The 25,306-nt window shown below is 48.9% G+C and overlaps 8 protein-coding genes across 8 annotated transcripts; 3 read left to right on the forward strand and 5 right to left on the reverse strand.

Annotated features, from left to right (window-relative positions):
* Positions 1 to 312: 312 nt before the first annotated feature.
* FPOAC1_012049 (uncharacterized protein) lies at positions 313 to 3,425 on the reverse strand (the record flags this gene model as incomplete). Its single annotated transcript, XM_044856412.1, has 3 exons — positions 313 to 1,056; positions 1,113 to 3,180; positions 3,244 to 3,425. 3 exons carry the CDS (start codon positions 3,423 to 3,425, stop codon positions 313 to 315), a joined length of 2,994 nt encoding a protein of 997 aa, XP_044703725.1.
* A 1,732-nt stretch (positions 3,426 to 5,157) lies between these two features.
* On the reverse strand, positions 5,158 to 9,266 carry FPOAC1_012050 (uncharacterized protein; the record flags this gene model as incomplete). The annotated part of the gene is made up of 3 exons (XM_044856413.1): positions 5,158 to 5,858; positions 5,914 to 8,489; positions 9,007 to 9,266. 3 exons carry the CDS (start codon positions 9,264 to 9,266, stop codon positions 5,158 to 5,160), a joined length of 3,537 nt encoding a protein of 1,178 aa, XP_044703726.1.
* Positions 9,267 to 10,624: 1,358 nt separating this feature from the next.
* Positions 10,625 to 12,786, forward strand: FPOAC1_012051 (uncharacterized protein; the record flags this gene model as incomplete). Its single annotated transcript, XM_044856414.1, has 3 exons — positions 10,625 to 10,701; positions 11,062 to 11,099; positions 11,192 to 12,786. The coding sequence occupies 3 exons, from the start codon at positions 10,625 to 10,627 to the stop codon at positions 12,784 to 12,786; spliced, it is 1,710 nt and encodes a 569-aa protein (XP_044703727.1).
* A 212-nt stretch (positions 12,787 to 12,998) lies between these two features.
* Positions 12,999 to 14,519, reverse strand: FPOAC1_012052 (uncharacterized protein; the record flags this gene model as incomplete). Its single annotated transcript, XM_044856415.1, has 1 exon — positions 12,999 to 14,519. The coding sequence occupies one exon, from the start codon at positions 14,517 to 14,519 to the stop codon at positions 12,999 to 13,001; it is 1,521 nt and encodes a 506-aa protein (XP_044703728.1).
* A 358-nt stretch (positions 14,520 to 14,877) lies between these two features.
* MDV1 (Mitochondrial fission protein) lies at positions 14,878 to 17,000 on the reverse strand (the record flags this gene model as incomplete). Its single annotated transcript, XM_044856416.1, has 4 exons — positions 14,878 to 15,153; positions 15,205 to 16,214; positions 16,263 to 16,863; positions 16,935 to 17,000. 4 exons carry the CDS (start codon positions 16,998 to 17,000, stop codon positions 14,878 to 14,880), a joined length of 1,953 nt encoding a protein of 650 aa, XP_044703729.1.
* A 913-nt stretch (positions 17,001 to 17,913) lies between these two features.
* On the forward strand, positions 17,914 to 18,795 carry FPOAC1_012054 (uncharacterized protein; the record flags this gene model as incomplete). The annotated part of the gene is made up of 4 exons (XM_044856417.1): positions 17,914 to 17,966; positions 18,034 to 18,094; positions 18,162 to 18,740; positions 18,787 to 18,795. 4 exons carry the CDS (start codon positions 17,914 to 17,916, stop codon positions 18,793 to 18,795), a joined length of 702 nt encoding a protein of 233 aa, XP_044703730.1.
* A 42-nt stretch (positions 18,796 to 18,837) lies between these two features.
* BCP1 (Mss4p nuclear export) lies at positions 18,838 to 19,745 on the reverse strand (the record flags this gene model as incomplete). Its single annotated transcript, XM_044856418.1, has 2 exons — positions 18,838 to 19,608; positions 19,659 to 19,745. 2 exons carry the CDS (start codon positions 19,743 to 19,745, stop codon positions 18,838 to 18,840), a joined length of 858 nt encoding a protein of 285 aa, XP_044703731.1.
* Positions 19,746 to 20,192: 447 nt separating this feature from the next.
* On the forward strand, positions 20,193 to 22,122 carry FPOAC1_012056 (uncharacterized protein; the record flags this gene model as incomplete). Its single annotated transcript, XM_044856419.1, has 3 exons — positions 20,193 to 20,699; positions 20,747 to 21,200; positions 21,251 to 22,122. The coding sequence occupies 3 exons, from the start codon at positions 20,193 to 20,195 to the stop codon at positions 22,120 to 22,122; spliced, it is 1,833 nt and encodes a 610-aa protein (XP_044703732.1).
* Between the last annotated feature and the right edge of the window lie 3,184 nt (positions 22,123 to 25,306).

Consider the following 25,306-nt stretch of genomic DNA (forward strand, 5'->3'; position numbering starts at 1 on the left):
CGTTGCCTTGATCTCAATATAAAGCTTTGTGTTGGACAATGGCCGTGGATATATTTGTATTCAAACGTTCTGGAGCCATAGACAAACAAAAATTGGCAGGACCCGACACATTACAATACCCCTGGTGGTATCTTTCAATTCAAACAAGTACTCCAGTGTCATCAACCACCTAAACGCCGTTTTGTCTATAATTGGTAATAAAGATAATGAGGGGGCTGGAAACACAAAGACCACTCCATAGAACCGACACAACACCTTCCTAGTGTCCGCTTGGGTGCGACTGTTGGCAGTCCGCTGCCTGATATCATCTCATTACTCGACTTTCCTCCTCTTGTTCGACCGCTTCCCGCTATCTTGGCCATCTGTGAAATGGCCCTTCTCAATTTGATGTTGCCGCAAATTGTCTGGTCTGTTTTTGTACTGGCTTGTGCATCCAGGATATTGGCAACGGTAGATTATTGGAGGCTTTGTTGAGTGCTGCAATCTCATGTGCTTGGATAGGCTGCAACTAAACCATCGAGGATCTCCCTTTGGAGTGTAGTTGCATAGAGTACATCCTGTATCCGACTTTATCTTCGCCGTGGAAGCCGAGAATGCAGTCGGAGCCGGCGTAGGTGGCGAGTTCGCTGCTGTTGGCGTTGCCTGCACCGAGCTGGTGTCTGCAGGTGTAGGAAGTGGTTGAGGGTTCAACGTGCTAGTGTTTATACTGCTAGACAAACCCACATAGTCGAGAGGCTGTCCGGCATCAAACGGAAGATTCTCGCCAAAATCGAAGGTTTCTGATGCCGTCGGATTATTGAAGAAGTCAAGATCTTCATCAAAAGCATACTTCATCACACTATCTGGTAATCCGTTTGGTAATTCGTTGTCTTGAACCTGCTGGGTATTCATCGGCTGCAGGGGTGGGATCATTATCGTCTTTATCAGCTCGACACCATGACTATGATATGCAGACCGGAGATTCCCTCTAGTAGCATTTTTGAAATACAGAGGGTCCATCTGATTCCTCACATAGCGTATGTAGCCATCAAAATAGACGTGCGAAGGTAACGACATCTGGACCAAATTGTTTAGCCGTTTAGGAACTCGTTAACCGACATATTTGAACTTACCTTCCCAATCTCAATCAAATGAAGTTCCAGACGCCGAGCTGATAAGAATTCGGAATTAACGCGCTGTATAAGATTGTTCAGGGCTGTTGCAAAGTGACCGTAATGGCTGTAAAACTGAAACTTGTCTTTGAGAGTGAGGCTTGCTTGTTGTGAATCTATATGCATGCCCATGGTGAAATGCTCCATATATAGCTGAGAGGTATGGATGACAGCGTCATCAACGACATTCAAGGTAGCGAGCTCCAGTTGATCCAGGAAGTATTTTGCAGAAAATACCAGTGAGTCGGCATCAGACTGGTGCATGTTTGAAAATTCGTGTTCTTTCCCCTTGAGACTCAACGAGCGTGACATAGAAGAGGACGTCTTGGCTCGCACAATGTTGACAACATCGGCATCAGATATCGCAGCTGGTTTCCAGAGAGCTTTTACAGTCTGTATATACATTCGACGATCATCTCGGGGAAATGAAGTGCTGTATGACATTGCCTGGCAGAATAGTTCCGCAGATCGATTTGTAGCATCTTGTTCGTGGGCAATGAGGGAGAAGCAGTAGCCCAGATGAACAAAACACAAAATGTCTATGGGAACAGTGGGTTGTCGGCCTTCAATGATATTTGCAAGAATTCGGAGGCCATTTGCAGCTATCGTCTCGGCGGATAAGCTTTTGAGCTGTGTGACAAGAGGATTTTTGGTAATATGGTCGAGTTTGCTCATCGAATCGGCGACATGCAACTTGAGAGTACTCCATATTGTGCTGATTAGAGATCGAGGATTGTGATATGAGCTGGATGTTGGTTGTGGCAGAGTGGAATTCATTGGTGGTGACATGACCGCATGGTCATTGGTAAGGGCGAGGTTCGACGCAAGATCGAAGTCGGCGGGAAGCGAAGAGTCATTCAAAGTAAAGACGGGCTGGACAAGAGCAAGAGGGTCACGAAAGGTGTTGTCAGAAGGCAAGGCACCCATCAATGGGAAGTCTGTGGGGCACTCGCGCGGGTGGGAGTCATAAGACGAGTCTGCCTTTTTGTCCAACGACTCCCAGCCCTTAGCCGCGGGCGCCTTGCGAGATATGGCGAACGAGTTTGCCCTGAGGAGGCCTCCTGGGCTTTCAAAGCCATTCTCAGATAAACGGATGTCTGAGCCAAACACTGGCGCACTTGCCCATTGATCGGAGTATGTTGAGATGGGGGAGATGTTGTAGCTCTCTTTGCTAAAGGTAGTGTCTGTGGTGTTTGTGCTCGAAGTTGAGTTTGTACTGGCTGTCGACCGAACTGAGGTGCTGGGTGCCACTTGGCCCTTACTCCGCCTCTTTTGTTCTCGCCGATACTCTTCCAGACCTGTTGTGTGAAGTTGAAGGGTGGGCCTTCCCAAATTCGTGTTGCAGCCAGTGTCTGTGAGGCTTACCGGATGAACTGTGCCTGGCGGGAACATGAATTCGAAGGGCTCCCCGGGAGCTGCATCTGATTCGAGTTCTGCGGGGTGATTAGGCAGGGCCCGATTTTGGATAGGCAACAATGAGATGTATGGAGTGGGCATGGGGGCCAAATCGGGTTCTGCCTCGTTCTCATGATCATCCTCTATAATAGAATGGAGAGCTAGACCACTGGAGCCTATCTCGTGAATTTCGTTTGAAGGGAGCTCAAGTTCATTCGGAGCCACCGCCAGATCATAGCTAGGTGGTGCCTCAGGGTCACCGAGGTCGAGGTCGAGATCGAAATCCGGCAGGGTTGAGTGCTTGGACTTGTGGCCGAGAGAGTTGAAGAAGCTCTTTGCCATGGACAATATCTTTCTTCTCCTAGAAGGATGTCCTAGGCACCGTTTGCATTTGGAGTCGTTGAAACGCTCGGATTTTCCGCAGTCGTAGCACCAATACTCACTCGAGGATAGCCAGCTGCATGAGTATAAATGCTGGAGCATGAGTTCGTGGTTGGCAAATCGCTTGCGGCATCGCAACATGGGACACTCCAGCTTCTCCTGGGGAGTCAGTTTGTCGCATGCATTTCGCTTGACGGCAGCCCAGACGATGAATCGATGAAGAGCACAGTCGTCACTCGAGGTATCGCGGGTCCTGTTTGCCAATGAGCCGGGAGTTGAATTTGACAATATGGTGAAAGGAAAGTTCGTCTCTTACACGCAACTTGAGGATGCTTCACTGTCGTATGACACAACAGACGAAGCAGAAGAGGAGGATGAGTCGATACTGAATCGCCTCAGACTTATTCGATGACTCGGACTTCGAGCAAGTCGCCGTAGGGCTGAAGATCCTGGGCTAGGATTTATACTGTCCACTGATAGACGAGTTTTTGAATCCATTTTGGGCTTTGGTAAATAAGAATAAAAATAGAACCTGATGCTTTATCAAGATGCCCCCAGATTCTGCCAATGGGGTAGGGGTTTGAAGGTCAGGTTGGGTTTCTCTGCACTGCTACCGATGGAATCAACCTTAAGAATTTCAAGTAGGCACCATAGAGTAGAGGTGGAACGAAATGGGAGCAGATCAGATAACAAGTACAGCAGTCCCGAGAAGGATTGAGCGTTATACACCAGACATGGTTGTTATGGTCTTTTTCTTCTCGTCTTTTGTTATAATACCAGTGAGAGATGAATCAAAGAACGGGAGGCAGCTCGTGGAGATGCTTTCCTAGAGCGAATAAGACGGGAGGGTGTAGGACTCGAGGCCTGGGCTAGGACTAGGACTTGGGACGGAGCTTGGAGCTTGCGGCTCGGAAGGGACGTGATTGTGGAGGTCGAATGAATGAATGGGGTTGGATTGGATTGGACCCATACCATGCAAGTAATAAGTCACGTCTTCGTGGGCAGATAGGTAGGTACCTACATAAGGCGATACGATACAGTCTGGGAACTGCAAATGAAGTTTCGAAATAGCCGAGTTGCATTGAGAGTTCTTTCTTTCTCTCTTTCAGAGGCTGTGCTGGCTTGACTAAAACGTCCTTCTATTGAGAGATGCCGGTCAGTGCAGTAAGAAAGAAAGTGGTCAACTGGAGCAGAAATCAGACTTGCCATCAGCCTCGCACAGCTCACTCAGAATGGAAGTGCTGCATCAGTAAAACCACAATCCATGGGTCCCATCCCCCACCTCGATTCCTTGCTTATCCCTGCTAGTTGGTCCGGGTGGCTTAGGAGGTAGGCAGCGAGGCGGACACAGCTTCTGGCCCCCAAGGCAATCAATCGTACAGAGAGGGAGGCAGATAACCATAACATCAATGCTAATGACGACAACGGTTCTCTTGGTGTCTTGCCTTTGATCCTCTAGTCTTCTTCTTCTTCTTCAAGTCGTGCATGCTTCTTGATCTAGGTTCCGTTCCTTGTAATGTTGATCGACTTTGGTTTGTTACAAAGTCTCCGGCCAGTGAGTTGCGTCACACCGGCACGTCTTACCTCAGCAGGCTATCTCCTCAAAGACATTATCAGACCATGATTTATTCCAGGACAGGTATATTGGTGTTGGTAACAGGTAACCTATCAATTTCCCTTCTTGAGCAATCGATGCAATTGCGGTACGAATCCTGCCTGTCTGCGTATGCCAGTCTATAGGGTAAGCTCTGTGAAATCGAACAACTGTGCTTCTGCAGTACCTATCTAGAGATAGGCAGCTGAAGGTATCGATGGATTCAATTTTGTATTTGACTTTCTTTTGAAACTGCCTATCATGTATCATAACCGAACTATGATGATGATTATGATTATACCCATCGGCACGATTCACCTCCGTCCGCATTCTACCTGACATGCAGGAACATCCATCAACAAAAATACTATTGGACTGCACAAAGCTTACCAGCCACCAATCAATCACATTCGGGGCCTTGATGAGCGCATGCTTCCATGAACTGCTTGAGTACTCACACCAGGCGTTGTGTAACAACTTGCCGACACATTACCACTTGGTTTCTCACCAGAAGCACTCCATTTGTCCTTATAATCCGCACGATATTTTTTTATACAAAAGTTATTGACAAAAGAACAACGGAGCTCGCTGATTGCTCCAGTAAGGCTATGCTATATCTGTACATATAAACAATTTCTATAGTTCCTGCGACCCTGCTTCGTCAGTAGCCGACCTGTTAGGTTTGCTTTTCTTCTCCATAACTCCCTTCAGTACGCGTAACTTTTCCTCGGTGACTCGGATCGCCTCTTTCACTTCCCTCTCGCCCATGCGAGTTGCACGCAAGTTCTCTTCCACTGTCTTTGGCTCCATGGCTCTCTTTCGCACACCAGCATTATCGTTGTGCAGACGATCCATTCCGACACGCTCTTCTAACCAATCCCAGAGCTCGCTGTCCTCCCGTCGCCACATCTCTTCGTACGCCGCAATCCTATCAGGACGGTAAATGCCCCCAAGTTCGTGACCGTAAGAAGCGTTTCGGCTGGGGCTGAAGCCGAAACCAAACCACGTGGCAACTAGTAAGCCTACCAAGAGCCCATACATAACGTTGCCAGTAAGAAGAGGTTGAATTATATCGCCAATAGGCTCCAGAATTCCCCTCACTGGTTCCAAAACACCCCAGTCCGCCTGGACAGGGCGCTTGGGTGCGGCGTTGGTCTCGACAACGCCAGTGTTCGACTGCGACTGCTTAGCCTTCTTGCCCTTCTTCTTCCCTCCCTTAGATCCTGGGCCTTGGGGCGTCGTTCCCTGTGGCTTGGATGACACCGCAGCCTTGATAGCTGCAAATAAATCCTTGCCGTAGGTGGTCTGGCCATCAGTGGCACCTTTCTCGATTGGACCTAAATAAATCATATTAGCATTTGCTTTGGAAAACTGAACAGAAGTTTTAGTTACCTTTCAGCCAACTCTTGCCAGACCATTCGATTGTACAGTTCATCTGCACCCTAGTGGCATTGTTCTCAGCCCAGGAGAGGCAGTATCTGGTTTTCACAGCAAACACGTTTCCGCTTGGCACATCTGGCGTCTGAGTCGAACATGTGAGATTGACAGATTTCTCTAGATCAAGAGTCTCTATCGTCTCCGAGGTAATGGTCTTGGTTTGTTTTGGTCCAATTGATCCATACAGCGGCTTGATGTATGAGAATGTTCGAGTTCTGTTGTCAAGGGTCAGGCCCTTCTTGTCTTCCATTTGTAAGTCCAAACACTTCTGCTCCCCCGATAGCCAGTTAGACATAAAGGTAACAGACGCCGGGCCAAACATTAGGTTGTAAACCTTGCCGAGAGGTGCTGGGATGATATCGTCCCCGACGATTCTGTCGTAATGCGACGCCGAATCACCACAGTCAGTGGGTGCATGCGTTGCTGGACCTGGAAAATCTGTAGCCCCTCCAGATCCAGCCGATGCCTCTTCAGGAACAGGCCCGCTTGGAAGCGCTGCTCCCGATGCTTTCCTTGATGCAGTCTTCTCAACATCGGCATCAGCACCGTTGGCTTCGGCAGCTACGCTGGCATTGTGCATCTCTTCGTGAACATCCTCGTCGTAGTATTCCTCCTCCTCATCGCTATCATCGTCTGTTTCTGAGCCCCCCTGCACCTCATCTTCAGCAGCGGGCTCGGCATCTACCTTTTCTGTTTTATCACCACCAGTGCCCTCAAGCCTCACACCGTTGAGTGTACTTTTCAAGGTAGGATGGCCCAATTTCCAGATATTGACGATCAAATCATACGTAGCATCCCGGCTGGTGAAACTGGCAAAGATATGTTTGGCATGTAATGTTGAAATCATGAGTCCGTTTTTGAATAGAAGCGCGGTACTTCGCTTCTCGACAGACACTATCTCATCAAAGCTCATGACAAGGGTTGTGGTCCAACCAAAAATATTGCTACTGAAGCAGAGATGGCCCTCTGAGACATAAAGCCGTCCGTGCGCTAGAATCTCTCTTTGTAAAGCACAGCTATAGTCCTCAATAAGATAGTCATCGTCTGGAACACTCTTGAACAAATCATGGAAGTCGCGATTCCGCTTTTTACTGGCAATGGCAAATCCTGTAAGTTTAGGAGCGCTCAAGTTGGGATGCGCCAATGAATTATTGGCAGCAGCGATCGCAGCACCTATGGTGGTGCCAGTAGTGACTGAGCTTCCGCGTTTCCTGTGATTTTGTCGCAGAGCACTCCGGATGCTGGACGTTCGTTGCACACCATTCTCCTTGTTCGTGTAGTCGGATGGCGGAGGAGTGCGTTCGCGGCTCACAGGCTCGTATAGTGAACGAGGGCGGCTTGACGACTCGTCCGGAGCAAAGTCTACAGGACTGATGGGGGAATCAACGGGGGCCGATTCAGACCGAGCGCGTGTGTCCACATCAGGGAACCTGGCATTGACCGGGGATGCAACAAGGCTGGGTGCTTCGGCGAGCCCAAGTTGGCTGAGACTTAACTCGCCAGCCCCAATTGTAGACACCGCAGACTTTCTGTTACTTTCCTTCTTGTCTGCCATCTCTGCTGTAGTGGGAGTAGGTTCGGCGTCGTCTTTCGCGTCGTCTGGTTCGGACTGTTCCTGGATATTCTGGGATACGCTTCGACCCTTGTTTCCACCAATATTTAGACTGGTGTTACTTAATGTGTTGGCAGCGTTCTGAGCAGCCGATATCATAGAAGAAAAGAAGCCACCTGAAGGGTTCGAGTTTGCGTTTGGTGTCGCCTCACCACTTTCTGGGGTCGGCGTCAACGGGGCGGAGACAATGTGAGAGAGTTTGCTGGGGCCGATGTTTTGTGAATTGGATCGGCTCCTTCTGTTCGCGCTCATACTTTGCGAGGAAGGTCGGCCATTTGCACCCGAGCTACTTGTCGGACTACCCCAGAAGGATTTCCGCTCAGGAGACGACTGGCCGGATCGGTTGGCGAACTCGGTAGGTGTAGGTGGAGTGTTTACTATAACAGGGGCCGGCTTGTCACCACTCGGAGGGGTTCGTGGAGGAATATTCGTGTCAACCTTTGGCTGGACTCTCGCTCGCCGTTCGGGCGAAGCAACTTTGGCTGCAGCTGGTGGCTCGAGGACAGGGAATCTCTGCGTAAATTCAGGGTCCACCGATATGATGGGATGTTGTTCGTCGTGAGTCTCGAGGGGTTCGCTCACTGGTCGACGTTCAGGACTTGAGCTGTTTCCAGAACTCTTCTTGGGTTTAAAAATGTCCTTCAATCTACCACCTGGCGAAGGAGAGCGTCGAGTGGAACTTTGAGGGGGAAGCAAGCCCGTCTTACTCCGGCCAATCCGGGGATCCTTGAAGTCGACCGAATCGAGAGCCGTTGGTGGAAACGTGGACGACTTTGATGTACTGCTGTTGGAGTCGTGATCCGAAGCTGACAGCTGAGATTCCGGTAGATAATTTGTTTGTATAACTGCAGAATTTGTGGTCAAATGACCGATTTGGGAAGGATGTGTCGAGAAAGGTGGTGGATGTCGAGAGTTGGACCTAGTAAGCAGTGACGATGATTCCAGTTAGATTGATCAGGTTGACAGAGCACAGACGGTAGCATGAATAAGTGGAGTTTGATAGGGAGGTGGACACGGGGAAGACGGCAGATGAACCAGGCCAAGCCAGCTGAGCGCGATGAGATGATTGCCAAAGAGAGAGGAGACGAAAGAAAACCGACCGAAAGAGACTACCAAAACAGAGAGAAAACAGACGACAACCAACAAAGATGAAGCGCCTAGTGGAGCTTTGATCTTGTATCTTTTTAGTGTGATACGATTCATCTGTGTCTCCTTTTGGTGTCATCTTAATTAAGCATGGATGTCGCAGAACACCCAACCGAGGGGTCTCGGCCTCGTAGCTGTTCCCGCGCAACAAGCATAGGTAGACAAAACAAGCCGGATCAGGACAATCATCGTCATCAGAATCGAGGCAATGACGAAAGACAAGAAGGAAGAAAAAAACCGAATATGGAGCTAGGGTAAAAGGGAAAGAGATAATAAAGTTTAAAACTCACGAGTCGTTTCCATCAGATTCGTAGGACCGATGGCCTTGGCTCGTACCCTCATCCTCGTCACCCCCAATATGCCCAGAGCGGGTGCCGTCGCTTTCTAGAGTTTCGCGACTGGATTGCGAATGGGCAAAGACACTAGAATCGTCGAGCGAAAGCCCTGCCGCTTCCCGATCTTGTTTTCTTCGGAGGCGCTTGGACGATATTGACTTGGGCAACAGCTTATTCAGACCGGAGTTACTGCTGTTGTCCAAGGTTGTTGTCATTGTCGCAGTCGCAGTCGCAGTCGGTCGTCGCGCGCCGACGGGACTGGCCGTTTGATATCGAATATAATGGGAGAAAGAGTTTCGCTAATGTTTAGGTACTCGTATTGTCGATGTGTTTGTTGCAGCGGCGATCCCTGAGAAACAGATGCTATGACGGTAAAATAGAGCTTGTAAGAAAGTTGTATGACGCTGGTGTAGAATGTCCAACAAGAAGAGAAGGAGAAGAAGGGGAAACTATGCGGAGAATAATAGACCGCCCTAATCTTTGATAGGCGATAAAGGTCAAAAATATAGATCGAGAGGTCGTAAGGTCTTGTAGTTGGGATCAAGAGAAGGAAGAAGCCAGCAAGGATAAAAGAGTTGACGTCGTTGGTTTGTTCTAGCTCAAATGATGGTGAATCGTGACAGGCCAGACTACGGGCGACCTGGAGGTCCTGGGCCACGCCAAGTTGGGCCAAGTGCTTGATTTGGTTTCTGTAGAATTCCTCACTCAATTGGTAAAGCATCCAACTTCAACATCATGCATTATTTCCAATTTGTGACCTTTAGAGTAATAGGATATACAATAGTAGGGTATTTAACCGTGTCTATTTTGGAAAAGGGATAATTAGGTACCTACCTAGTCTGCGATGGCCCTGGTCGTCAGCGCAAAATTGTCTTCTTTCGGTTCGTGTACCTCCTCACTCCAGTGTAAGCTCCAAGTTGGAACCGACAAACCAAACCCGCGTATAAACCCCCTGCGCTGGGGCCGCTTTGCGAACCAATCATGGTACCTGCAGTTGATGAGATGGATATTCGTACTGATCCTTGCTGAAGTTCTCACCAAATAATAAACGTGGACTAGATTGCGTGGCGCAGCAAGGGAATCCCATCGAGTATCCAGTGTAAGATGTCCGTGTAACTACTAAGGTTAGTACCTAATAGCTGGGTACCTACTTATTCATAAACATCCATTTACAGGAGGAGGTAGGTAGTGATAAAGGAGGTCGAGTTTGTTCGGGGTACTAAGATAAGTAACGTAGATTTTTACACGGTCACTGCAATTTATCCCCGATCTATCTACTAAGATACGGAGTACGGATAACGTTAAAAACAGCCCTTTCTCCCCGGGGCCATCGATCGGCCCGAGCCCTTGAGGTGGCATTACCAGTGTGGTAGAGTGTCGACAGTATAAGCTCACATCCCAGTTGCGCAACTTCTTTGAAACATTACTGTACTTTTATTATGGAGTTTGGGTTGCTTCCAAAAGGTTACTAGTGAGTGAGTACCGTTCTCAATGTTGATGGAGTCATCGTTTGAATCAGTCAAGTTTATCAGAGGTAGTGTTTATGCATTGACTTGCATAGAACCCGAGCAAAATGCGGAGTCCTGCAGCACCAAGCTCTGATGACACCTGGTTCATCTCATATTTACCAAGAAATGCGAGCAAAGCCATGTATGTTTCACAGCTTCTCCACAGCAAAAGCCTGACAATGAGGTGTCGTCATGAAATTCCCGATCACTGTCTACAGGTACCGACCTGGGTACTAAATTAAGCAATTTAACCCCGCCAAATGCTAAAGTGATCACCGATAGGCTTGGTATATGAATACATGATTCTGTTAAAAAGTGAATGACATACGGATAGTCAACTACTACAAACACTTGTCGATTCATGAACTATGAGAAAATGTCTCTTATACCGGGTTCTATTCATGTTTGAACTCTGTCTTGATACTTTACGCTAATGTCAAGACGTTCCTCTAATCTCGATTAATTTACTCTGTACCGTCCATTATTCTAACAATATACACAGTCTCCTCGACGCAGCGAGATTAGGAAGTAACTTGACTGGTCTGTTACCTCTCTAACTCCACATTTGACCTTGTCACGTTCCACATCACATCCCTCAATATCGGCTCTTTCAAGTACTAACCTAGGTACAGTAGCAAACATACAACCTTCGCAAAACCACAAACTCCTGCAATCCGCCCATGGAAATATGGACTCGTCGCCGCTTGTGAAAGCTCACGACCACGTGCGCGCTGCAGGCGTAGCCCATCAGTCGTCAGACAGCACAGTCGCAATCACTGAACATACTCAAGCTGCCGGCGAGTTTGCCAACGCCGCTAGGTCGACCTCAAGCATCGAAGCTCTCCGAACCCTCAAACTTTTGGAAGAGCACCATCGAAAAATCGCAGATATCCTCAAACGACCTACAGCGCCTACTCCCCAAGTTGACGATGCCGATGTCGGTGAGAAGGACTCGTCCGATAAGACCAACATCCCCTCACAGAATGCGCACGACAAGAAAGAAAACAAGAATGATTCTCCGGCGTCCAAGAAAATAGCTCCTCCTACTCAGAGGCGATATGCCCACCGCGAAATGTCTTCATCCATTGCCAGTAACTTGGCTAATGCTCGAGGTATCCCGTCAAAATATCGAGGCCAGCCTCTTGCGCCGAGTGTTAGCAACGACCAGGCTCCAGGCAATCTCGATGCGGCAAGCCATTCTCGGGGAACAAAAGCCAAGATGCAAAATATTATTGACCATCGATCCGGTAAACCAACATGGGTTCCTCCTGCCCTTGCGACTACACGCTCCGATAGCCATGGCAAGGGCTCATCTTCCCCACGGTCTGATACTGCATCTTCCGTGGTCGCTAGTGACGATGGCGGATACACACGATTCTACAACGCTTTCGGAAGTATCATGAACAAGATTTCGGCGCCTTTGGCCTTTGCTGGGCTGCCTTTGATCCAAGAAGAATCCTCCATCTCAGAACCCCAAGATTCTCCAGAAATGTCCCCCAAGCGTAGTCACCTTAAGGTTCCCCCATCCAAGGTTCCAGAGCCAGACATCAGCAAGATATACTCGCAGGCAACATTGAAGACTTTGGCAAGAGAGGGACATGGACCGACCGATTCTTTCTATGTCGTACCCAGTACTGGTCACACCATGTCTTATGCGAATATTTTGAGTTTTGCCGAAAAGGAAAAGAGGCGTCTCGGGGCTTCGTCTCACAGCGACCTTCTTGATGTCCCCGATGAAGATGATGACGACTTTGTTGATGCCCGGGAGGCACCCTCTTTATCACCTGGAGCCAAACGTCGCATTGGCCGTGCCAGCACTGACAGAGAATTAAACAACACTATCGAGGAATTATATACTGAAAACAAATCTCTTAAAGATATGCTTGACAAGTTAACCAAGCGTCTTCATGCATTCGAAGCCAGTGCCCAGAACTCGGCCATGGCTCTTGCTGAAAGCTATCGCCTTATGCGTCCTGGATCTCCCTCTGCCTCCCCTCACCCAAGCAAGGTAGCAGATGAAAACTTGCGACGCAAAAATCAAGAGATGGAAGAGCAACTCACTGCTGCCTTGAAACAGATGGAGCGGCTTGAGAAAGACAACCGTAAAATGCAAAAGGTTCTGGATAAGTATCGAGAGAAGTGGGAGACATTGAAAGCGGGCGCCAAAGCCCGGAGAGAAGCCCAAGGGGTTGGCGAGAGTATAGATGATGCTTCAACAGCTGGATAGAGAGGTGATGATATACTGACTTCGAGACTCATGCAAATATCCATGGTAGCTTATGCATAGGTGATTCCTTTCTATAGGTACAGGCAATAAAACAAAAATGCATCATCTTGCGCCATTCCACTATAAAGAGCTGTATCTCGAGCTTACTGCTAGCATCACCTAAAGCATAGGAAGATAATTGGAGTCTGAGGAGTATATTTCATGATAGAAGCTCATGTGTTCCACCAAAAACTTACACTGAAGCTCACGCTTAAACTCCTTACATAGTGCCACCATCCGATTGGAATGACTAGTGTATGTCCCGGTTCTAGTATACACTCCCAGTATTCGGTGCCTTCAAGTTCCCTCTTCATCGAATCCAAGTCTTCCCCATCCATATCCTCGGGCCTATCATCCCACCCTTCTAGGACGCCCACGTCCAACTCACTTGTGTTGCTCATGTCGACACCATGCTCGGGTGCTCTGGGTCGCATCGCAGATGTAGCACGCGGAGGATACAGCCGGATGTACTTTGTGCCAACAACTTGACAAAGCAAATTATGATAGCCATCTGTATGAAGAGGCGTGATAGTACGGGCGGGACCGAACCAGGCGTTGAGCTGAGGCATGTCGACGGGTGGTTGATTCAGAGACGGGGTTGTAGGATGAGGTGGAACATCAACCCAGCAAAAATCTGGGATACAGATGTCATTGCGCAGAGCTGGAATTTGCTGGAAGAGGTTGTGCTGAGCGAGATAGCCAGTTTTGTCGGCCACAGAAGATTCTTTTTCAACAAAACGACTAAGAAATTCATGGAACGGTATCAAGTCTTGTCCCCAACCGTCGTCGACGTAGCTTCGTCCAAGTTCAACTGGCACGAGACGTCTTCCCCCAAAAGTTTTAGACAACAGGTATTCGGGATATTTCCAGGGTCGACCCGTGAGGGCCGGCCAGTCTCCAATTGCATCTGTGAAGACAACGGGACGAGGCTCGCCCTCGTTGCTGTTCATGTAATCCTCGAACTGTGGCATTGTCCACCCGGAGTGCCGCGGACACTCCCTCTCAGGCATGAGCTTTGGTCGTCCATAAGGTTCACGACTCGAGAACTCCCGTTGAGGTGATTCGTAATGCCTCTGGCGTTTGAATGGCCTCTCTTTCTGCTCACTAGCTATCCAAGCCTCTTCAAGCGACGACAATGTCTTCTCAAGCCATTCGTTTTGTCCTCCACCACCAGCTGTGATGAGCGCCCTATCGAGCTTCTCCACAGTTGCATCTAGGACCTGTTCCGAAGGGTTCTCGCCCGTGGAAAGAGGACGCAGGAGGGTTTGGAAAGATTCTAGTACACAAGCGTCTGTATATATCTGGCGCCATACAGGAGGAAGAAGATCGTAGCGGTAGGCGTAGAATTTGGACGATGAGATAGATATCAAGTCCGCTACCCTTTTCTTGAGAAGTTCTTCATCGACTTGACACTCGTTATAATTGAGGGCCAAATGCTTGTGTAGTGTAATTGTTGCGTGAGCTTGCCTGGCGAGGAGCTGTGTCATGGCATTCGCTGTAGGGTCGGTGTCATTTTCGTCAAAATTTTGTGTTTCTTCGTGGCCTGCAGCCGGCCCTCTCACTTTTACTTGAGCCTCGCCGCTTATGCCTGAGATCTTTGAAATATCGCCATGATTCCTGTCTGGACGCTCATAGAGTTCATGAGCTTTCTGGAGATACCTGCTAAGAATTGGTGCATATTGTCCTGACACCATAGTTTGACCTCAAGCTTAGGAAGCATCCATGAATCTAATATACGTATGGGCTAGCGGGCAGTGCGGCGTGGATATAGGATGTTGTGCGAGTTATTGTGTTCGTATGGTCTTATTGAAGTTGCCGTATTTCAGGTTCTTAGGCTGCCGAGAAGATGGCTGTTTATGTCACAATTCCGTGTAACCAATAGGACAAAGCATTCCTTGCCAACCGTTATGGACACTACGATCGGCCAATTTCGCTCGATCGGTTACCCCTTGTATGGATATCGCGAAAGTATATTTAAGATTCCGAAGAGATGCTCATGGTACAAATCATCATGAGCGGATTTCATTATTTTACAGATTACACACGTATATCTTAGCTTGTCCATACACCAACGATACCGTCTCGTCTGCCTTCAACAAGATACCCATCTCTAACACGTACACGCTCCACGATAGCTGGAGTCTTACCCTCCTCGGCTGCGGTAATGCCAGCGCCGCATTCCCATTGACGTCCCTCAACCTTATCGTACACCTTGACAACGTCCTCACCTGCAGCGCTGACGATTCGTCGAGCATCAAACATCATGTCTGTGACAGGGTTGTCGTATGCGTATGCGTCGTAGATAGATCCTGTCCGAAGATCCCAAATCTGTTGCTGTTAGGTAAAGTGTTCTTGGATATCAAAACGACAGTTACTCACTCTAATGCTTCTGTCCACACTTCCAGTCACCAGGTGCACGTCATCGAACTGAAGACATGTTACTGCACCGGTGTGACCGACCAGGCTGCGATGGACCTGTCCGCTTCGAAGATCCCACAGTCGAACCATGCCGTCCGCTGTACCGCACGCAAGAGCCGTCTCAAAAACCTGCAAAGCGCCGACAAAGTCGGCCGAGCTGCTTTGAGACCGCCCTGTAGGTCGCCATGTGCTGTCCGTCGTTGTCATACTTGCTGCGGCTGCCCACATAACATCCAATGTTTGCACGCAGCGGCCCTTTTCAAGATCCCAATGGCGAATCGTCTTATCCGCAGAGCCGGAAACCATAACATCACCTCTGAAGTGAAGAGCCGTGATCTCATCAACATGTGATTCCAAGGTGTACAGCGGGCAATCAGCCATGCTGCCCGGCGGGGGCTCAAGGTGATTGTCCGTTCCGAAAGCAATGGCGTCCTCGTCGTCGTCTTTTCCAAGGCCGCCATGAGGGTCGTAGTGAGCTTTGCTGAGATCCCAGAGTCGAATGGTTGCGTCCACAGAGCCCGTTGCAAGAATGTTATCCTCAACTTGCAAAGCGCGTACCGATGCAGTGTGACCTTCCATATAACCCATACATCTACCAGCGTTAAGATCCCAAACTCGGACTGTGTCATCGAGAGCAGCGGTAACCATGGTACCAAACGGAGCATCGAAATCAATAGCCGTGATCGTGTCCTTGTGTGCCCGGAGCTCACGAATAGCGGTACCAGGCTCGAAATGCTCATGAAGTATAGGCATTGACTTCTTACGATGGACCTTTTTCGTTTTCCGGGGCGTGCTACTGGCTTCTGAGGCGGGGATCTTGTCGTAAACGGACTGGGACATGAATTCTTGATCGTGATCATCGGCATCACCAACTAGATCTTGCTCATCCTGGGTCCGTGTGTTTCGTTCGATCTCTTCAGCCTCATCAACCAGTACCTGGGCCTCGTCAACACGAATTTCCATCTCGGAAACTTGTCAAGTTAGTAAAGCTCTAGGAATACAGTTGGCACAGAACATACTATCATGCTCCAGCATAGCTTCGTCCTGTTCCAACCCTGCCAGCCTGTCTAAGATAATTCTTCGCATGCCGTGGAGATTTGCGATCTTGTTGTCGATTTCTCGGATTTCGTAACTCGCCATACTCTTGCGAGTACCCAACAACCCAAATTCATGCATCATGGCGGCTTTCTCCTTTTTCAACTGCGTCAGCTTTTTGGGGCTTCCTGGTGTCCCTTCTGAATCCTCCAACATTTTGCGACCCCGAGTCACCCGTCGCTGAAACTTCTTGCCTTCGTCGGTCAGCTCTGGGAAACTGGCCTGGAAGCCCTGAAATAACGAATACGGGTTTTCGTGCTCGGGAATATTGGCGAGAAGGTCATCGGGTAAGAACGTCAAGGCGCGATGCTGAATTTCGTGGGTCGATAGCCTGGAGCGCATGAGATCTGTGGGGGTTGTCCTTGCCATCGCGAACATGCTTCGCTGGACCGTCGGTCGCTTCATTTGCTTGTGAACCTCGGCCATGGCGGCTTGATAGTGATGAGCCGTGGCTTCGGCATTGGGACCGATCAAATGAGTAGCTGTAGTTGTAACCTTTCGACTGAAAGCCTCGAGTCCGCGCGTCTACCCAAGAAGGATTGAGGTTAGCGATTTGCGGTCCATATGGGACAATGGATTTTCGAGTATCTACACACCGACACAATGGACTGGTCGTCATCTCCGCCTTCGTCGAAGCCATAGTGAGTCTCTTGATTCGCCATGGCCAAGCTCCTGCCGGAGAGGTGCAGAAGCCGAAGAGAATCAGATGGCCTTGAAGCGATTGCGTTGAGGTGGGACAATGACGCTGAGGCTTCGGGGGAGGAAGGATTAAAAGAATTGGTAGCTCACGAGGAGTTTATCATGACGCGCGCCGGGATAACCTTGGCTATGGAGATGGAGGGCAAAAAGACCCGACTACGGTTTGGACTTGGGCTTAGGAGGCTTCAGATCCGAGACGCTAATGTGGGCAGAAGAAAATGGAAATTCAACTGTAATTGGTTCATGCGACAGCTTCGCCGCAGCGCTGGAACTGCTTGCTCTGAATACAACCCAGTGGCGTGCAATCAGTATCTGAGCCCTGCCCGTACTACCCAGGCTCTTGATCCAGGTAATTTAGTAGGTAGGTAGGTAGTTTAGATTGCCTTAGTAGTTGCGGCTTTATGCTGGCCTGCTGATGACATCCAAGACCTTCCTTCCCGAGCTTCCCAGACCCAGAAAGATTACCCCTCCATCGATCAACTTTGCAGCTCCACTAAGTCTCTACTGTATTTTTTTCGCACAGGTTCACGAAAAGAAATCCTGACAGCCTAGGAAGTGCCGGTTCCGCTCATGCCCTCGGTCTAGACTACCAACCATAGAAACGCAACTAAAAGGAAACCTGCATTGCATTTGGGACTTTCCGTACCGTACCCGCTTCCAGCTAACCTGTTGAGTGTATTGAAGTTTTTAATACGACTCATTACGTTGATACATAACCTCTACTCACCCACTTTGGACAAAGTATCCCAATTGGACTCTGTCGCTTTTGAACAGCACTGAATATTCTTGGTCGTTCAGCTCCTACTCCTCCAGCCAAGAAACATCTCCTTCTGATTAATCACTATTATCACAATCGAGATGGATACCGTCATCAACATGGCCGATGCCGCACACGCACTGGATCTTGCTCGAATCCGGTTCCAGCTAATGTACGAGTCACCCAATTCCACACAAGCTGCATTGCTTGGCTCCAAGGTCCGGTACTGACAATAGAAGTCGACTCGAGGATACCATCACTTTCCATTTGATTGAAAGAGTGCAGTTCGCATTGAATAGTGTAAGTGGGACATGAGACCCGTCCAGCCAAATATGGTCATAGGCAATTAACTGTGACTTTCTAATAGACAATCTATGTTCCTGGAGCTGTCGAGCTGCCAGAAGCGAACCTGAGCTTTCTCGACTGGTACTTCCGCGAGCAAGAAAAGCTGCAATCTCTAATCCGACGCTTCGAATCCCCTGACGAGTACCCTTTCTTCCCCGACGCTCTGCAGAAGCCAATTCTCAAGCCTCTCAACTACCCCAAAATCCTATATGAGAACGACGTCAATGTGAACGACAAGATTAAGCAGTTCTACACGGAAAAGTTCCTTCCTGCAGTGTGCCCCGACTTCGGCCGCGAGGAGCGGGGCGAGTCTCAAGAAAACTACGGCTCAACCGCAACTTGCGATATTGCTTGTCTACAAGCCTTGTCACGACGTATCCATTTCGGCAAATTTGTCGCCGAGTCCAAGTTCCGTTCTGACCGAGAGAAATACACCCGCCTTATCAAGGCAGAGGACCGAGAGGGTATCGCAGAGTCCATCACCAATGCTGCTGTGGAGAAACAGGTTCTTGAGCGACTACGACTTAAGGCTTTGACATACGGAAAGGACCCCAGTATTCCAGATGGCACAGAAGGAGCGGCAAAGATCAATGTCGATGCCGTTGTTTCAATGTACAAGGACTTTGTTATCCCGTTGACCAAGGAAGTGGAGGTAGAATACTTAATGCAGAGGCTGGAGCTGGACGCCTAATGTTCATCTATTGCGCAGCACTCAGATATTCATTAACGGACTTGACCGCCGTAGGGAACTTGCTTGCTTCAATAAGGATCATGTGTCCATGCGCCTTGACACCCATTTCCTGGAATGCCCGCTTGCTGTCTGCTGACAGTTCGTCCTCTTTTGTGTAGTTGAAGTTTCCGTGCGCGACCGCATGCTTGTGTAGCACCTCGTCCTCCATATGGAAATAGTACATGCCGGCTTCCTCCTTGGCCTTCTTGCGCTTCTGGTTTTCAACATCAAGTTTTGACTCAAGCTCCTGATATGTCTTGGACAAGATCAAGTAGTGGGAGAAATTGTAAGGCTCCTTGTCTTCCACAGCTGCCTTAACCTCGTCGACAAGCATAGAGTAGAGTGGCGGTGCCAGCTCAGAAGGCATGTTGATGAGACGTTCAGAGAAGACGAGCCCGACATGCTTGTTGCTGCTGAGGACATCTGCAATAGGCGCTATGGACGAATTGGTTTGCGCCTTCTCCACAAGATACTTGATGATATCCGTCATTGGCTCCTTATCTTGATGAACAGCCGTATTGAGAACGGTGAGAAGGGCGTAGGCATCGTTGGCCTTGCCATCAACCTTGATGGTCGAGCCGATGGTAGGTTGCGAAAGAACGAGATCGGCGAGGGCAGACATGTTGAAAAGATTCGCATCAACATCGAATAGTTGTCGCAAAAGCGTCTTGGTTCCGTGGAAGTCGACCTCAGGATCGAAGTTGAACCATTCGAAGTCAACATTGACCACGTCGAAATCCTACATTTCCAGTCAGGAGGACGCCAGTACGATTATCCAAGTTTGCCTACCTCATCATCTGAACCGTCCTCGTCCATCATGTTAACGTCTGCAGGCGGGACGTCCTTGCCCTCTTCGCGCGCACGCTTCTTGCCCATTTTGAAGTTTGTGTATAGTTGCGGCGTTGAGTTACCGGTAGCGGAGATGATTTCTTGGTGTTTGAGAGTGTTGCTTCAAACTGGCGCAAATTGTTAACTAGTTAGTAGAGTCAAGTCAAGTTCACTTGAATGTTAAATTCCTTCACTGAACAGTGATGTCGCCAAAACATTTTCTGTAAGCCCCTCACTAACCTCTTAAAGACCCGATAAGATAACCAATGCCCTGGTCTAAGCTCCCAGGCCAACACCTCCACTTGTCTGGCTGAATTGGATTGACTTACTCCACCCCCGTCGTTCCCCCGTCCGTCCCTGCCGACCGCCGACGACTTAGGCTTGGACCTCGTTGCGCGCAACATAACGCAACGTCATTCTTTCAGCTTCTCTTCCCCATCAACAATTCTTCAATCGCTATAGTCGCTATTTTCTATCGCCAACACCTTAGCCGCGATGGACTACAGCTCCACAATTCACGACGTCGAGGATCCCGCCGGCGATTCGCCCTGGGGTAACTCCCCTGTGTCTTCTCCATCGCGAAACAATGTTGCTGCCTTCAACCCCGTCTCAGCCGAGAATCCTCCTCCTTCTCCCTTTCGCTTCAATACACAGTCTTCGAACGGTCTATCTCAAGAACAGCCTACAGCTCAGTCCGGCGAGTTTCCCCGCCCAGGCACTGCGACCACAGCGTCTGGAACTGAAGATGACACCGAGGCTTCGGGGACGCTGAACCCATCAGAGGCGCAGTCCCAGTCGACAACCGCTGAACCACCAACCGAGGGCGACGGACAACCCACGACTCAGAGCCACCAACACAACCAGAGTGGCCAACCAGCTTTGCAGCATGGACAGGAGCAACCTCCGCCAAAGCCAGCTGGACCTCAGTTCCGGCTCCAGGCCAAGATAACAGGACTTGAGCGTACTGGCAAAAAGGACCCCATCTTGCGTTTTGATGTTCATGTATGAGTATGACTATCTGGTTCCCAGCATTGGACTGACAGTTGTAGACAAATATTTCCCGCTTTCGTACAACTCAATTCCGCGATGTTCGCCGTCTACACTCCGAGTTTGTTAAGCTCGCGGAACACCTGATATCTGCGAACCCGGAGGTGTTTGTTCCTGCGGTACCCCCACCTTTGACTTCCGCTGGAGCTGGCACGGATGAGGATGAGATTCGTGTCAAAGCCCTGATGCAGCGATGGCTGAACTACGTTTGCAGTAATGAGATCTTGATGCGGGATGATGAGATGGTGTTGTTTGTGGAAAGCGATTTTGGCTACAGCCCAATGGTCAAGAAGAAACAGCCCGCGACAGGCGTGCGCAGAAAAATATTGAAGCAGTTTGCTCCTCCTCCTGACGACACTCCTGAGCTGGCGGATGCAAGGCCAACTGTTAAACTATTTTATCTGGGTAGCATGGATGCTGGCCATAAGGTTGATAAGCTGGTCAAAGCCAGAAGAGGTAAGATTTGTTTGTACTATTAAAGTTCAGAATGCTAAGCGTCGTTATAGGTCTTGGTCTCTCCGAAGCTGATTATGGTTCTAAACTTGCGGGTATGCACGTCCAGGAACCTCATCCTGGCTTGGCCAACGCCTACCGAAAGCTTGGTAAAGTCGTTCAGACAGTTGGTGATTACCATGCTGCCCAGGCAACAGCAGAGGCTACGACGATTGGCGACCCGTTCCAATATCATTCCCAAGATGCTTTCATCGTCAAGGAATCCCTCACAAACCGCCAAATCCTGATTCGGGAATTTTTACAAGCGCAAGAGGCTACTCGCAGCAAGCTCAATGCAGCTGACCGCCTCAAGGCCAGCTCCAGCGTGCGTCGGGAGAAGGTGGACGAGGCTATTACAGCGCTGGATGATGCTCGCCAGCACGAGACTTGGCTGTACAACAAAACCAACCGCGTGACCCAGAACTTGGTTCAAGAGCGACGGAAATGGTTCTCAAGAACCTCTGCCGACCTCCGCCTAAGCATCAGGGAATATGTACTCCGTGAAATTGAGGCTGAAAGGCGAACCCTGGCCCTGCTTGAGACAGTCCGCCCAGACATTAGATCAATCGATGCTTCGGGCGGTCTGAGCCGATTAGGCCGGGAAGCGCATCCAACTGTGCGTCGCTCGAGCCTCGCTGCCAGTCAAGGTCCCAAGGGCGACTCTTGGAGCGGCGTTCCTCGCCGTTCAGATGCCACGGGCCGCAGTGTGTCAGGCAGTCTTATTAGCAAGGTGTCAGAGGAGGGCGAGAGTGAAGAGAACACCGAGGCCGCCCAAGGGCTTCAGGCTGCCGGTCGTGCAGGCCTTCAAGGCGTCAGCGAGGAGGATGATGAGGATCGAGTGGATGCTAGAAATGCTGCAAGTCGACTGGCCGCCAGCACTTTCTGAGCTCCTTTGCTGGAACGCTTATGGATGACGAACAAAGAACTTTGCATCAGACTCATTCCTCTTTTCTCTTTTTGATAGCATCGCTCCGAGCCTGGTGTTATTTGAAACTGTGTGGTTTACCTTTGTCTCTGGTACCCTTCTACTTTGTGTGTAAGGCCTCATAACTTGCATTCGACGCTGTGACGTGTCTCAATGAACCGTATGCAGCAATCAGCACCCTTGACTTTGATAACAACACTGCACTCTAGTACACTACCGACATCTCCCATCTGCTGTCCGATCTTCGAAGTGATAAGCGGTGTGTGTGGACTGGCTACCTGGTGAGAGATGTGTAGGTTTCAGCTCCCGATTGCTGATGTGAAGTAGATGTATTAGGATAGAGTTTAGATAAGCTCGTCATAATCATGGTCTTTGATGCCGATAGAGAAGTATGTTTCATTGTTCACATGAGTTTTTGCTTACAGACCCCGAAAAGATAAAGAAGTTTGAACCCATTGGACGTTTCTACTCAACCCCGGATATCGGTCTGGAAGAAACCCAAAATCTACGTTCACCGATGTAGATTCATGCACGCAGCGGTCGTACACAGCAGCTGCTTGAGACCATCACGCGAGTGCCAATTGCATATGCGTAATACCCACTCAGCTAACTTGCTGTGCAAATATGTTGTGCTACATGTGACACAGCATAAAGAAATATGTAAAGCCTAAATGCCAGTCAATTTTACAGTCGATCTTGCAGGAAGAATATGGCGACTGATATCCATGTCTGATACCAATGCCACTGTGGGTGCTGAGACTCGGGAAAATACGTGCTGTCTACGAAAATAGTTCAATTGTATGGAGCCTCGCAGCGACAAGTTGACTGTACCATTGTCACCAGAAAGTTAAATGTCTCTAATGGCATTATACTGAAGTGTTAACATTCATACATATGTCCAAATGGTCGTTGTCCGTATATATGTCATGATTGTTGTGTTGGCTTTGAACGTTGGCGTTGATGACTTCCTTGTTTTTGTTGTTGTGTTGTGAGAGAGGGAGAATTTTTTGCCATCTGTTCAGAGCTTATATTCTTACATAAGGTTTGGACTTATGTTGAGCCCTGTGGCGTTACTGCTCTTACTACTGTTGACACTGTTGCATTATCGTTGAATTTCCGAGCTTGCGGCTTCATTTGCTGCAAGTTATACATTTAGATTCATGGCAAGGTAGAGAGGAGCCCATGAGAGGACACTCGATGAAGGTGGGGGATAGGGCCAGACCAAGGGTACTTCTATGTCTAGAAGCATGAGTGTGCACGCCTCTGTGTGCATGCATACTCGGCAACATTTAAAATGCAGGCAAGTTACAATAGTCAATGATGTGATGGCATCGATAGGATTTCTCCTGCGATTTTGCAGCATAATACTGTTAGAAGAGCTGGTGTGAAATTGTCTCGAGACAATCTTTGTGGTTTACTCATATTGTCGACCACTCATTTGTTCCTTTTGGGAGAGGCTCATCAACAATTCGTCAAGTCGTTTGGTGCGTTCAAGATATTGAGTGGCGGTGAGAGAAGCCAAAACTTTCCATGACTCCCTCATACCATGGCAGTATGTATGCTTGATGTGTTTCATAGGGGCACGGCTAGTCTTTGAGAGCATTGATTTGGACAGTATCGACCAGAACTGTTTGTCGAGGCCCAGAATCGTGACCGTTGACCACGGAAGCAATGGGGCCGCACTCCAACTTGGCAACTGGCTGTGATTCATGGCCATTCTGATCAATCGACTTTGTCGGTAATTCGGGCGCTGATAACCTCGCATTAAGCCTGAATCGAAACTAGCGAGTCTGTATCATTGGAGGTTTTTAGCCGTGTTGATAGTTATCAGGGTTTGGTTTGACATCATTGGGCCCTGGTAGCCTGGGCATTGGCCTGAGGTTGTTGACCATGCCATACCCAGGGGTTGGGATGAAGCAATGAAACCCCAAGTGCATGGATCTCGTCATGCCTCATGCATCTAGAGAAGCTTCAACCTTGAGATGGCGCAATGAAGAGATAGCCTCAGCAAACCAATCAAACACACCAATCGAGAACAAGGGAACATAACATTTCATCTTCACGAAAAAGCCGAGGCTTTATGAGATGACCGTGCAGTCTCGGCACTTGGTCTGTCAGGTTTGAACCAAGCTGAAGTTTGCGACAAGAGCTGCGTTCGAGAGTATTTCTTGACGCCCAAATGGAGTAGACTGTCGAAGAAAGATCAGGCCTTGAATCATCGTAGACCCAGTTTTGGACAAAAGAAGATGGGTGCAGATGGAACTAGTACAATGCGTGCGTGCTGCGAGGTTCGCATTGCATGTGTCGTCTTGCTCGAGAGATTAGGCGCAATCGCAGCAGCTTCTGTTAACAATACAATCTATGACTCTTGGTAACGCATATTGTTCTGGGTGGGATGAGCAGCCCTAGATTTAGACAATCCCCAGACAACGGATCGTCATAAAGACAACCATAGAAATAAAGAAGGCGGATGCATCCATTTCCCCCCGTTACTTGGAGGGTTGGATTATGGGGTATGGGGTTCACTCACTGAGAATCCCTGTCAACTATAAATGAGGAGGAAGGATGATAGAACTTAGTAAGGACCGAATCAAACTGCCTTGTTCTCTCGCGTGGTAGAATGGGCTATTGCTTGATCCTTGTTAACAGCCGACAGCTTGACGAAGATGACAATAGACATATTGTGCCAGAACGATGACAATTAAAAAAAAAGAAAGTTTAAAGGTCAATGTACGACAGGCTAAAATGAGTACGGAGCATGGATCTTGGGCAAATCCATCCACTTGCCAAGTACAGACAGTACCTAGGTAATGCTCTTTCCATAGGTGTTGTTCGATGAAATGAAGACACCTCCGATTGGTGAAAGCACAAGGCACCGAGCAGGAAAGAGCTACCATGACGGAGACAAGCATCTCAACCTTAGCTTGGCAGGTACTATGTAGTACCTACCTAACTTTTGCTTTAGTACATTTGTCAAGACCTATGATCTCTTTCCTCTAAACTTCTGTTCTCTCACAGTTCATTGCAAGAGTTGAAAAGGCTTTTATAGAACCTACCAATTGAGCCATTAACAGGTACTACCTAGAGCCTTGAAACCAGGTATGAACATGTCACTGTACAATCTCTTAGTCTAGTACCTTAGTTA

This window comes from Fusarium poae, chromosome 4 (assembly GCF_019609905.1).
Source record: "Fusarium poae strain DAOMC 252244 chromosome 4, whole genome shotgun sequence".
Classification (NCBI taxonomy): domain Eukaryota; kingdom Fungi; phylum Ascomycota; class Sordariomycetes; order Hypocreales; family Nectriaceae; genus Fusarium; species Fusarium poae.